General features: G+C 36.0%; 1 protein-coding gene across 1 annotated transcript in view; it reads right to left on the bottom strand.

Annotated features, from left to right (window-relative positions):
- The window catches only part of G3BP2 (G3BP stress granule assembly factor 2), a 56808-nt gene that overhangs the window by 34541 nt on the left and 8209 nt on the right, over positions 1-14058 (bottom strand). Inside the window, exons 2-4 of the mRNA XM_015831477.1 lie at positions 12188-12303; positions 6020-6101; positions 4274-4447 (exon numbers count right to left, since the gene is read on the bottom strand). Coding sequence (XP_015686963.1) covers positions 4274-4447; positions 6020-6101; positions 12188-12282 — 351 coding nt within the window. The 5' untranslated portion in view covers positions 12283-12303. The remainder of the gene's footprint in view (positions 1-4273; positions 4448-6019; positions 6102-12187; positions 12304-14058) is intronic.

The following is a 14058-nucleotide window of genomic DNA, read 5'->3' as shown; positions in this document are numbered from 1 at the left end:
AGGGGAAATTTTTAGCGGGGTTTTTAAAAAACAATTTTAAATTAATCAAAGGCCAAATCTAATATTTCATTTTAATTATGTTTTTTAACGATAGTATTGGGGTATTTTTTGTATTTGTTTTTTATCAGGCTGTCAGCCGCCCTGAGTCCGTAAGGAGAAGGGCGGGGTAAAAATTCAATTAAATAAATAAATAAATAAAATAAATAAGATTTCTCTCCCTCGTGAGTTCATCCCGGGCGTCATGGCGACACGGATGTAAAAAACCAGAGCTCCGGTTTCCTAGTCCGATTTCACTTTGTCTGGAGACCCAAAGAGAGGCAATGAGGAGGAAGGGAAACCTTGGGAATTTGGAGCCAACAGCGGTTGGCCCAAACGGACTGAGGAAACTCTTCAAACAGATGGGAGAAAGGTTGCCAGCAAGCACGCAGACAGCCCAAGCCACAGACAGCCCTGGAAGAGGTGAAGAGCCGTGACAGTGCCGGCGAACAGCTGACTGTCAACAACGTGTTTGATCTGGGTGAGATCCTTCTTTATTTCTCTTCCCTATGGACTTTTAAAATATAATTCCCTGAATTGGATAACTTTTAAAAGTAAAAAACCCCAGAAGACTTGGGAAGAAGAGTGTTTAAAGCGGCGAGAAATCTGGAATGGGGGCACAAAATTAAGGAATATAAAAATATGCAGAAAAGATTCGAGACTGATTGAAAAGAAAAAAAATGATGCTCTGTTGTTGGCTAATTTTTTTGATTTGGGAAGATTTTTTTACTTTGTTGTGAAAGAGCATTTTAAATAAAAGTTTTACTACTGGATAGACATTATAACTAATGAGGACATCTAGTAGTGAAGGAAGATATTACAATAATACAGAAAAAATCAGAAGAGTGATGACCTTGAAACAACACCTGTGCTAAATGAAGAACATCCTGTGTTTCTACAAAAGAAAAAACAAAGATTTTTTAAACTACATCTTTCAACTTTAGATATAACTATTATAGAAACTATTTAGAGACAGGTTTTTTTCTTTTTTCTTTTTTTTCTCTAATATCTTTGAACTGACAGAAATATTTGGATTAGACTTATGCAGTTGGTGTTTTTTATTTTGCTGGATTTCAGCTTAAAGTAGTTGGCTTTTTTAAAAACTTGGATTAGCCTAAAGCTGTTGGCTCCCTTTTAAACCTGGATTATAGCCTAAAGCAGTTGGCTTCTTTTTAAATTTGGATTATAGCCTAAAGCAGTTGGCTCCCTTTTAAACTTGGAATATAGCCTAAAGCAGTTGGTTCCCCTTTAAACTTGGATTATAGCCTAAAATAGTTGGCTCCTTTTTAAAGTCAGATTATAGCCTAAAGCAGTTGGCTTTTCTCTCTCTCTTTTTTCCCTTCTCCCTGTGGATTTACAAAATCTGCCTGATTGAACAATGAGTGCACCAAACCTCACTAAAATTACAAAAAAAACCCTGCTTCTGCACCCTCTTCTGGAACATCTAGTCCAGTACATCAGGGATCTATTGAAGCAATATTATGAGAGAAGGGAAACAATCTCCAAAAAGAGATGCATGCGGCTTTACAACTAATGCAAGAAATGATGCAGAAGAATCATCAGGAAACAAAAAGCAATCTTGATAAGCTAAACAAACAAATACTTGACATAAAGACACATTTTGAGATTTATCAACAAATGATCCTTAAAAATGAACAAAGAATTCAGAAGGTGGAAGAGCTATCAGAAGATACTGGGGAAAAAATTGAAGCACTAATGACAGAGAATGAAAGATTAGAACAAGCAAATCAAAACCTAGAAGGGGTGGTCGCTGCCTTGGAAATGGAGAAGGCGATACACTATTTGAGATTTCAGAACATACCTGAAGATAAAGAGGAAAATATAGCAGAAGTGATTATTAATCTATTAGCAGAGACCCTAGAAATGGAAAGATTGGAGATGCAGCAAGAAGTGGATGAAATATTTAGAATGAATTCAAATTATGCAAGGAAACACAAATTGCCTAGAGAAGTCCATTTAAGATTTATGAAGAAAACAATGAGGGATGAGATATTAAGAAGAGTTAGAGATGATCCATTACAAGATAAAGAAATAGTAGTGTTGAAACAGATTCCCAAGAGAATAAGGGATACTCGAAGACAATATCATTTCTTGACTATAAAGCTGATTGCAAAAGGAGTAAATTTTAGATGGCTGATGCCAGAAGGGATTTTAATTAATTGGAATAACACAAGATATCGTTTGGAGTCAGTGTGGAAGATAGAGGATTTTAATGAAAGATATAGAGCATTTCTGGGAGAAAGAACACAATATCAACAAGAGGATGGAAAAAGCCAGAAACAGACAAAACAAACAATAGAGGAAACAATTACACAGGTGGAAGAGGAAAAAGAGAAGATGAATCAAGATGAGGGAATAGTAAGAGAGCAGAGGATTACGAGATCAACAAGACCTAAATATAAGTAAACCAAAATGGAGAAGGAAAATGGATTTTTTTCAGTGAATGTAAATGGACTGAATTCCCCATCAAAAAGGAAAAGAATTTTCAAACAACTACAGAAATTAAATATTGATATAATTTGTTTGCAAGAGACACACATAAAAAAACAACATTATAATTTTTTGGAAAATCCAAAACTTGGAAAACTTTATTATGCATCAGCTCAACAACAAAAAAAAAGAGTAGTAGTTATATATGTCAAAGAGACAATAGATTCCAAAATGATTTATGCAGATGAAGAAGGAAGAATATTAATGGAATAAATATATTTAAATAAAAAACAGATACTTTTGATAGCAATATATGCACCAAATAATAAACAAGAAGACTTTTATCAAAACCTTTACAGAAAAATAGTAGAAATGGAATACCAAAATATATGCTTAATTGGGGATTTCAATGCAATAGTAGACGGGACATTAGACTATAAAAGCAGTAAATCAGGGAAACAAGGAAGAAAAAGATTACCTAGGACTTTTTTCAGTATGATAGAGGAAATTGATATACAAGATATCTGGAAAGAAACAAATCCAGGAAAATCACAATACACATTTTATTCTAATAGTCATAAACCTTGGTCTAGAATTGATATGATTTATGACGCCTGAATTAAGAGTTAATATGCAGGAAATTGAAATAGAATTAAGTACTTGGGCAGATCATAACCCCTTAAAATGGTGTGGAAAGGAATGCAGAAAAAATTAAGATGGACTTTGAGTCAATCTATATTAAGAGAGAAAGAATTTATAAATTTAGCAACAAAAGAAATGAAATTTTTCTTCAAAGAAAATAAAAAAGAAGATATAACATTACAAAATATATGGGATACAGCCAAAGCATATTTTCGAGGCATAGCAATAACATAAAGAAAAAGAGACAACAATGTCAGTTGTTAAGAGAAGAATTAAAAAAATTAGAACTTGAACTACAAATAAACCCACAAAAGAAAATATTGAAAAGACAAATGGAAATAATAAAACATAAATTAAATTTAATAGAATCAGAAAAATTGGCACAACAAATTAAAAGGGCAAAGCAAAACTTCTTTGAAAATGCAAACAAACCAGGAAGATGGTTAGCTTATATAAACTTAAAAAACAGGAGAAAAAAATTGATAAACAATTTAGTAGATGAAAAAGGCTGTTTATAATTTAAAAATGAAGCAATAAAAAAGGTAATAAAGAATACTATAAGAAACTGTATGACAAGGAAGAAACTCCATGGGAGAAAATGACTCAATATATGGAAGAAAATAATTTACCAAAAATTACATGATTTCCCCCAACAAAGCAAGATTTGTCCTGCTTAATTTTTGGATAAAAGTTTGGAAAATCTCATGCCTATAGGTTAGACTGGAAGATTTAAAAAAATACCCTAGAAGTTAATTACAAGCCATTTCTTTGTTATTGTCTCAAAACTAGTCTATGTTAGGGTAAGTGAAACTGTGAACAATGACCCATTAAAAATGTGCTTTCCAAAAAGATGGAATACATTTATGCAACATTGAACATGTTATATTCATATACTATTTAATTTTTTTAACTTAACTGTTATAAAGACCCAGTGTGGTACTGTGGTAAGTGCTAATAATTTCTTCAGAATAACAAATAGCATGTTAATTAATCCAATTTGCAATCTTCTTATTTCAGGAACATTTATTTGAACCACAGCAGTGGACAAGTTTCATTCAAAACAAAGCTCTTCATGTGAAAGTAATCATCTCATGCTTCCTGTCCAGTTATCTCTGCTGCTTCCAACATTCAAAATGTTACTTACTTCTGGAGCCAACACAAAAGTTTGCATGAATTTTCTCATTGGTTGTCCATTGTTTGTCAACTCCCCCATGACTTGTACAACTACTCCATCATTCAGTGTTGCATGGGCATCAACATGGCGAATCTTAGTGCGGCACTCACTAAACTGCAGGGACATCACTTTTTTGTGAATGTCCTAAACACAAATATAGTAAAAAAAAATGGCTAAGTAAAATTAACTTTCTACAATACACACATTTATGTAGAAAAAATAACACTGAAAAACAATGTAACAGTTAGCTTTTCTTGTATTAGACATTTTTAAAATGTTCCTTTATAGTTTTTTGTGATATACTTTATTAAAATGTATTAGTCAGTTTGAAAACCAATGCTTTTAGGAAGCTAGCTACGAGTTTCTAGTGAATGCAAAGACAACCTTTTTTAAACGTGGCCCTGCTAACAAGGCAGGTACAGGCTCTACATTAACATCCTTTTTTTCTTCAGCACAGAGAGACATAATTTAATTTGCAGTGCTAGAATTGGTAGTCCTCGCTTAACAACCCTAATTGGGAGCAGCAACTCTGCTGCTAGGTAAAGGAGTAGCCAAGTGGCACATCATGTTGTCACTTCTGTTCTTTTCAGTCGGTTTCACATCTTCAGCTTAATAATGTTATTAAATGTTTAAATAAGATAAAAACATAACATCAAATTAACAATTAAGATGAGTAAAAGAGAAAAAAAATAATAAAACCAAAAGTGAAGGAAAAAAGGAAAAAATATAAAAAAATGACTTTCCATTTTACTACACTTATAATAAATTTAAATTAACCTCTTACTCTATAATTATAACATAATTTTATTTTTTCTATCATCTACTTTTTTAAAGTAGATGGTAGAAAAAATTAAATTTATGTTGCAATTATAGTAAAGATCACATCTGGGGCTGGGTGTGCTATGCAAACAGCTTACTCTCTTGAAATCTCTGTTCAATCTCTATGCTGTATGACAGGGGTGTCAAACTTGCAACGTCACGTGATGTGACGTGATGTATCACAACTTTTTTTCCATTGCCGGCAATGGGGTGGGTGTTGTTTTGGCATGACGCATCCGGCCCATGGGCCGGCAGTTTGACACCATTGTTCTATGAGGTGGGAAGAGAGAAGAGAAAAAAAGCAAATTTTGTAGGCAATCTCTTTTTTGCCTGACCCTTTCCTGTTGTAAAAACACACTGCTTTTGATGTGTAGAAATCGAACAATCTGGGGTTTGTTTGTTTGTTTGCAATCTCCAATCTCTTTGCTCTGCCACCGGAAATAAGAAAAAGTATACTGAATTATAATGGTAATCATGTGACTGAGGGATGCTGCAAAGGTCATAAATGGGCATAAATTAGCCCAAAATTATTATTTAGTACCACTGTATTTTTGAATAGTCACTGAATAGTCAGTAAGTGGACATTATTTGTAAGTGCATGACACAGTATTACAAATAATTATAGTAGAAAAATAATAAAATGGGAAGCATAAGCCAGCACCCTCCTCCTAAATCACATGCATTTAAGTATTAGGAAGATGAATGGAGTGAGGAGAAATGAAGAAAAGTAAGACAAGAGAAGATTTATCCTCCTTTGAGCTCCTATTGTGAAGCTCCTATTGTGAGATTCAACAGAAACATATAGATATAGCATTTTGTTAATGTAGATAACTTTTAATTATCAAGAGTCTTGTTTATTTGTAGCATCCAACTTCAAATAGGATTTATAGTACATACAGCTTGACCGTACACTGCTTCCTGTGGCTTGCCATTAGCATCTAATCCACCATGGACATATGAAGAATTCCTGCCATAAAACCTTTAAAGAAATTAAACAACAGTATTTATCATGTGGAAGCATATTCTAAAATATTTTCTTCTCGACAATTTCAAATGAAACATATTTTAAATGCTCTAAAATATTGCATTTAAGAGGTGTTATTTATTCATTTAATTTATATTTGTCTTTTCTACAAAATCTCAAAATAGCATACATAACACTCTGTGAGATATACAGGGTTGAGAGATACTGACAAGCCCAACTTCATTTAATGACTTTCCATACTTTAATTAAACCTTAACCATCATGGCAAACTAGCCCAATGGATACAGTGGATGAAAACTCTTACAAGTAATCCTTGCTTAATGTCAGTAATTGGACTGTTCATAAAGTAAAATGTCACATGATTGTGTTGTCTCACAATGCAACAGTTCCCATTGCTGTTGTTAGGCAAATCTTGCAGAGTTACATCATCCTATGGTCACATCATCAACATCTGTGACCTCCAGCTAACTTCTACATTGACTTTGCTTGTTGGAAGCCAGTGGTGAAGATCACAAATGATGTTCACATGACACTATGAACACTGTAATTGTCAGCTGATTTCAAGGTGCCTTACTAGTGATTACATGACCACAGAGATGCTGCAACAGCCACAACTGCAAAGAACAGTTGTAAGTCCCCTTGTTCAGTGCTGTCATAACTTAAACAGTCACTAAATAAGTGATTGCTGAATAAATATAGATGATCCCATATAGAAGGAATTTAATTTTGACATACAAAAAGGTAAATAATCTAGGAACCAGTTACCAGTAACATAGGTATAGCAAATAATTTTCTAAAAACACAGGACAAATATGAAAACAAAACAAAACACCGCTAAGCAATGTATCTCTTGATTGTATATCCTTGACTGAAGATTGTATACTCTTTTTATCTGGGATGGTCATCCTTTTTTACTGAGCACACAGCTTTGAGGGTGAGGGGAATGCATGTGGAGTTTTGAGGGAGGAAAAGGACACTTGTTTAACCAACCAGGTCAACCAAATCAACCTTGTGATTAATAGTATGGCACATGTCATGGCCAGTCCTATCCTTCTTAACCAATGTGAATGACTAGTAGCCAAAATTGGCAATCAATGAGAACAGCAAAAATAACCAGAAACCTATAAGGAACCCCAAATTTAGGAAAATTATTTGTCTTATAATCTCATTCTCTGTAGTTAATTCACAGATCATGCAAAGACATATTATGGTTTATTTTTTTCTGATTTAAGTTCTTATACAAGTAGTCCTCAACTTAAGACAATTGAACCCAAAATTTCTGTTGGTATGAGAGACATTTGTTAAGTGCGTTTTGCTCCATTTTATGACTATTCTTGCCACAGTTTTTAAGTGAATCACTGCAGGTGTTAGCGCTCTTTCCAGAAACTCAACATGAGTGCATTGGATTTTTTGGCTGCTGCTGCACACTGTTAGCTCATATTTAAGTGATTGTCCACTAGGACTCCAAGATCCCTCTCACAGTTACTGCTACTGAACCAGGTTTTACCTAATCTGTACCTGTACAATTGGTTTTTCTTGCCTAAATGTAAAATCTTATTTTTCTCTATAATGAATTTCATTTTGTTAGTTAGAGTTCAGTGTTCAAGTCTGTCGAGATCCATCTGGATCTTGAGCCTATCTTCTGGGGTATCGGCTGTTCTTGCCAGCTTAGTGTCATCTGCAAATTTGATGAGTTCCCCTTCTATTCCCTCATATAGGTCATTTATGAAGATATTGAAGAATACTGAGTTTAAAATGGAACCTTGGGATATCTCATCGCCTCCCTCCCTCAATGTGGATGTAGTTCCGTTAAGGTCTACATGTTGAGTATGGTTTGCTACCCTGTTATGAATCCATCTGGTGGTGATGCTGTCTATCCCACATTTTTCTAACTTACTAAGAAGTAGGTTGTAATCTACACTTTGCCAAATGACTTACTGAAATCCAATTATGCTATGTCTACAGCATCTCATTGGTCCAATAATTTAGTCACTTTGTCAAAGAATGAAATAAGATTTGTCTGACATGATCGGTTTTTGACGAACCCATATGGGCTTTTGGTTATAACTTTGGTTGCTTCTAGTTTTTTGCAGATTTGTTGCTTATCTTTTACAGGATCTTTCCAGGTATTGATGTCAGGCTGATTGGTCCGTTTCCTGGGTTTTGTTCCCCCTCCCCTTTTGGAAGATGGGAACTACATCAGTTCTCTCCCAGTCCTCAGGTAGTTTTCTGATGGTCCAAGAACTTTAAAAGATATGGTACAATGGTTCCGAGATTACATCTGCCAATTGCTTCAGAACTCTGGGATGTAATCTGCAGGACCCAGTGATTTGAATCTATCTAGATTAGACAGGTGTTCTCTTACCTTTTCTTACTTATTTTAATAAGTAAGAAATTAATTTAATTTTTCTAGTCTGTATTTTATGGCTCTGTTTTTGGTAAGCTGGGTTATATTTTCTTTTTGCGTGAAGACAGATGCAAAGAATGAATTAAACAGTTCTGCTTTCTTTCTATTGTCTTGTTACTTCCTTGCCATTTTCTGCCATTAATGGACTGATTATTTCCTTGACTTTTTCCGTTTTTTATGTGAGAAAAAGAAAAGAAAAAAAGTCAAGAAAACAATCAGTCCAGTAATGGGAGAAGATGGCAAGGAAATAACAGACAATAATGAATATTGAAACAGTTTCATTACTTCGATACTGTTTTGTTTACACTTATTTTCATTTTTCTGTTTTTCTTGTTGTAAGCCGCCCAGGGTAGTCCCTTGGTGACAATAAATAAATTTAACAAATAAATAAACTAGAGAAGATTTCAAATGGTTCTCTTTTAGTTCTTAAGCAATCACTGAGTGAAGATATAGTTCTAGTGGCAGATTCCACATAGATTTATCTAATCCTAGAATCATCTGAAATGCAATAGAATTAATACACCTTTGCAGTGAAGAAAATATATCTAATAAAATGGAGGCCACACCCTCTTATCCTCCTATTTTTTTAGATATGACAGGGTAAAACCTAGTTCAGTGGTGGCGAACCTATGGCACGCGTGCCAGAGGCGGCACTCGGAGCCCTCTCTGTGGGCACGCGCACCGCTGCCCCAGCCCCGCCTCCCCCCGTGGCCTCCTCCTCACCAGCAGCCCCCCTGGAGGAGAGTTGCCCCTGGGCACGGCCCGCACAGAGCAGCGCAACCAAGGACATAGCCGAGCAGCAGGGACAAGACTCCGCCCTCACACCCCATAGCGTGCACATGATGCTGCGGGGTGTGGGTGGAGGGCGTGGCTGCCATGGCACTGCAGGGCTGCCTGGGTAATCTGCTGCGGTGGGCCATGGGGACGGTGCGCAGCCCTGCAGGTGGGCGGGACAGGGGGTGGGCAGGGGCAGAGCAGCAGTGTGGGAGGCGGAGCAGGGTAGGGGGCAGTTTTGGGGCACTCAGTCTCTAAAAGGTTCGCCATCACTGATCTAGTTCACCTGTTTTTTTAATCCTAACATATCCAAATTGATTCTACCTGCCCCCAAATTTAGCACTCCTACAATATAACCCCCCCAAAAATGTTTTGGCAGTTCTAAAAAAACAAAACAAGGATGGCAGTTTCTACCTAGTACATTTTGACAGCATATGCTGTATTTTGATATGCAAGTGTTTAAATCTACTTGTTTTAGTTATTCTTTCTTTTTATCAGCATTAAAGGAAAAAAAGGTTTTTTGCTGAGCAAGAGTTTGTGCATGACTCATGACTACCTTTGTCTTATGTGCAACTAAGGATATGAATGTAATTTATAATTAGGATGTAAATGCCAGCAAATTTTCTCCAGACAGAAGAGGGCTCTGCTGGGCAATGTTTCTCTACCTTTTCTGTTCTTATTGTAGTAGGTAGAAATGGTTATTCTTTTTTGAACTGCCAAAAGTTATCTTAAGTAAATCTGCAATTGAAAAATTAAGAATGAGGGTGAAAAAAGACACTCCATTTTCCTGCCTATCCAAAAATTAGGTTTAGGCACAAACACATGTTTCAAAAGAGGCAGGTTTTAAAAAAAAAACATATTATAGTAAACCTTTAATGAACTGATTGGGATTAATTTAATATTTTCTGCTAGAATGTAGCAGAAGAAAGTAATTGAATGAAAGGGCTGTATACTGTATACTAAATTCAAGAAAAGGCTGGGCTAAATTATAATCATTCTTTTTCAAGACTTCCCCTAGCACCTGGAATTTCTAGGTAGTCTTTGGCCTTACACCTTCCTTCTTTTCCTAGATCACTCCTGTTTCTCTACTCAGTGAAACTAGTTTGAGCCACCAAGCTAAAAACTAGAAGGCTGTGAGTTATAGTGAGTAGTAGTAGTAGTAGTAGTAGTAGTAGTAGTAATAATAATAATAATAATAATAATAATAATAATAATAATAATAATAGTAAAGTTGGAAGGGACCTTGGAGGTCATCTAGTTCAACCCCCTGCTCATACAGGAAACCCTATACTATTTCAAACAAATGACTGTCCAATCTCTTCTTAAAAACTTCCAGTGTTGGAGCATTCACCGCTTCTGGAGGCAGGTTGTTCTCTATGGAGATTGTCAATTTTCCAGATCAAGGTTGCCCCAAAGGTGCTTTTTGCAAAAAGCAACTGGACTCTCTACGTTTTTATTTTATTTTTATTTTGAAACCAAAACCAAACCCTTAAAGCAAGTTGTTTCATTTATTTACTCAACTTATATTTTGTCCATCTTGCCTGGAGGTTAGATAGCTTTGCAATGAAAATCTTTACTCTTTATTACATCTTTATTTTTTTAAAAAATCAATAATATTTATTTAAATTTTATTTAATTTTTTATTTAAATTTACAAACAATTTGTGCTGTACTATTTTGTTTCTTTCTCTATGAGATTTTGCTGAATCAAACCTTAATTTTATTCTTATTATGTGAAGTATCTTGGCATTTGAGAGTCAATTTGGTCTATTTGTTAAGGCACCAGGCTAGAAATCAGTTCAAGTCCCATCTTAGCAAGGAAAGCCAGCTGGGTGACCTGGGTCAGTCATTCTCTCTCAGCACAACATATCTCACATGGTTGTTAAAGTTGTGGGGAAAATACACAAGGAGGAAGGCATGTTAGTTATGTTTATTTGTAAAAATAATAAATAATAAATTTTGTGCTGAATTTCCTGTGCCAGGAATGCATCTCACTATGAGATGCAACTTATAAATACACATTTATAAATATATGATCTACAACCTTGTTGTACACCTATTTCAAATGTAGATACCCATAAATTATCATTAGGGGGAACTGAATTATTGAGCATGCTCTCCAACCCCCAGCTTAACTGCATTCTATACAATTATGGTAAGATTGGTGATATGTTAAATAATATGTTAAATTCAAGTAATCATAACTAATAATAGATAACATTTAGGAGATCTCACATCCCTGTCTTGTGTATTTATTTCCATGAATAAGTTTGCCAGGCACTTTTCTATCAATACAAAGCGAGCTATTTCAATTTGTAACCATTTATGGCACTTTGATATGGCATTCACCTTGAATATTTTTTTCGCACATATATTTAAAATGTATTAAATTTGTAAGCTGCTCAGCTCTAAACAATTCTGGGCACACAAATAGTTTTATTATTTTTGTGAACCCCTTTGAAAGTTAAAACTGTGGGACAGAGCAATTCAGTCTCTCCCACATAATTCTACTTTCTATAATTTGCTGCTCAGTTTCTTATTATTATTCTATCCACTCCAAAGAATAATATAGAACATAAACTTGAGACAAATTTAAGAGTTAAAAATTTAAATTCAGATAATTTATACATTTCCATAATTTACTGCAGGGGATTTTTCTTAATACTGGAAACAAATATTTGGAATAAATAACATTTAGACAAATTTAGCTACATAAAAATATTAATTTAAAAGATGTTTAGCCATCTTTCAGTAAGTATCCAAGGGCCATAACAAAACATAGGATATAGTCATGTTGAATTGATTTAAAAAGCAATGACAGTTACATTATATGAAGAAATAGATCCAGCTTGCTTAGTTGATTTTGATTACATAAAATATAGAGATACATAAGAAAGTACCTGTGTAAGAAATCTGGTGCTTTATTTAGCAGGGTATAATACTGTCTCACGAATTCTTGCCCTACAAGCAGCGGACTTGGCTTCTCCATCACCATTTCTTTGGTAAACGTCAAAGGCTGCAATAGAGGAAGAATATCTGTATAAGAAACATATGCTTCAAGATAATTCATCTTAAATGTAATATAATTTTGAAAATCTTTAAATAATTTTCAAAACAAAAAAAGAGGAATGTCTTTTCTTTTAAGCTACAGCATGAAGATTTTAATGGCCAGTCAGTAGCCTGTACATCTAATAATTCAATTCCATGCAACTTCTTTGAATTTTATTTATTAAATTTACACTTAAATTTCCCCAACAGTTGAAGACAGCCTATACTATAATACTCTTTATTTAATTTCCATAACATTGTGTGAAGTAGACTAGGTTGAAAAATATAGTCTGAAGTTATCCAATGTCACTTTATAAACAAAGGTAGATTTTGAATCTGGATTTGAATCTGACTTAGACTTAGATGAGGGAATAGAAGGGGAACTCATCAAATTTGTATTAAGCTGAAAGGAATAGCCAACACCCCAAAAGACAAGCTCAGGATCCAAAAAGATGTTGATAGACTTGAACAATGGGTCCAATCTAACAACATGAAATTTAACATGGAGAAAAGCAAGGTTTTACATTTAGCAGAAAAAAACAAAGATACAAGTACAGATTAGGTGAAACCTGGCTAAAAAACAGTAACTGTGAGAGGACCTTGGAATCCTAGTTGACAATCATTTAAACATGAGCCAGCTGTGTGGGGCATAAGCGAAAAAAGCTAATATAATCCTTGATTGTATAAACAGAGGCATAAAATCAAAATCTCATGAAGTATTAATACCGCTTTATAAATCCTTAGTAAGATGACACCTGGAACACTGCATCTATTTTGATCACCACATTACAAAAAAGATATTGAGACTTTGAAAAAGGGCAAAGAAGAGCAACTAAGATGATTAAAGGCTTGGAGACAAAAACATATGAAGAATGGGTTGCAGGAATTGAGTATGGCTAGTCTAGAGCAGACATGTCAAACACAAGGCCCGCCGGCCGGATGTGGCACACGAAGTGATTTCATGTGGCCTGCAAAACCATCCTGGAAACAGTAAGGGAATGGCCCCTGCTGCCTTGGCCCTGGCCCAGGCCTGCCGGGAGCCAATGTACAATTTTGTGGTGGCCATCTATGCTGAAACGTATTCAGTCTTAACTCCACAAGGCCATCTGGAAACAGCAAGGAACCAGCCCCTGCCATGTGGGCCCCACTCCCTGGGTGCATGCTGGGGAGGTGTCACCCTTTGTGAGGAATGAAGAAATGCACCATCGCTTGGAAGTGGCCAGCAAATGGCCCTCACCTACTTCACATATCCGGCTTGATGGGCTCTGGGGGAGGGGTTTCTGCAGGCAGCGGGGCGCTCTCCTCACAGCACCGAGAAGCTGATCTGGGTGGTGCGAATCTGATGAGACGTGTAATGCTGCCCAGCCCCCAGCCTGCCCAGTTTCAGCAGTGAGCAAGGTGTAAAGCTCCCGGCTCAGCCTCTTGGCGCTGTGAGGAAAGCGCCCCACTGCCTGCCGAAACCGGGAAGGCTGGGGGGTGGGCAGCCTCATGCTTATTTTCAGATTTGTGCCACCTGACTCAGCCTCTCGGCGCTGTGAGGAGAGCGCCCTGCTGCCTGCCGAGACAGGGCAGGCTGGGCGGCATTGCGCAGGTAACATTGACTCTCACGCTGCTCATGGCATCCCCTCCCCCAAAGCCCACCAAGTCAGATATGTGAAGTAGGTGAGGGCCATGTGCTGGCCACTTCCAGATGATGGTGCATTTCTTCATTCCTCACGAAGGG

Source organism: Protobothrops mucrosquamatus, unplaced genomic scaffold (assembly GCF_001527695.2).
Source record: "Protobothrops mucrosquamatus isolate PMUCROS unplaced genomic scaffold, P.Mucros_1.0 scaffold_257, whole genome shotgun sequence".
Lineage (NCBI taxonomy): Eukaryota > Metazoa > Chordata > Lepidosauria > Squamata > Viperidae > Protobothrops > Protobothrops mucrosquamatus.
The sequence above is the reverse complement of the archived record's forward strand: the minus strand, read 5'-3'. Positions and strand labels throughout refer to the sequence as shown.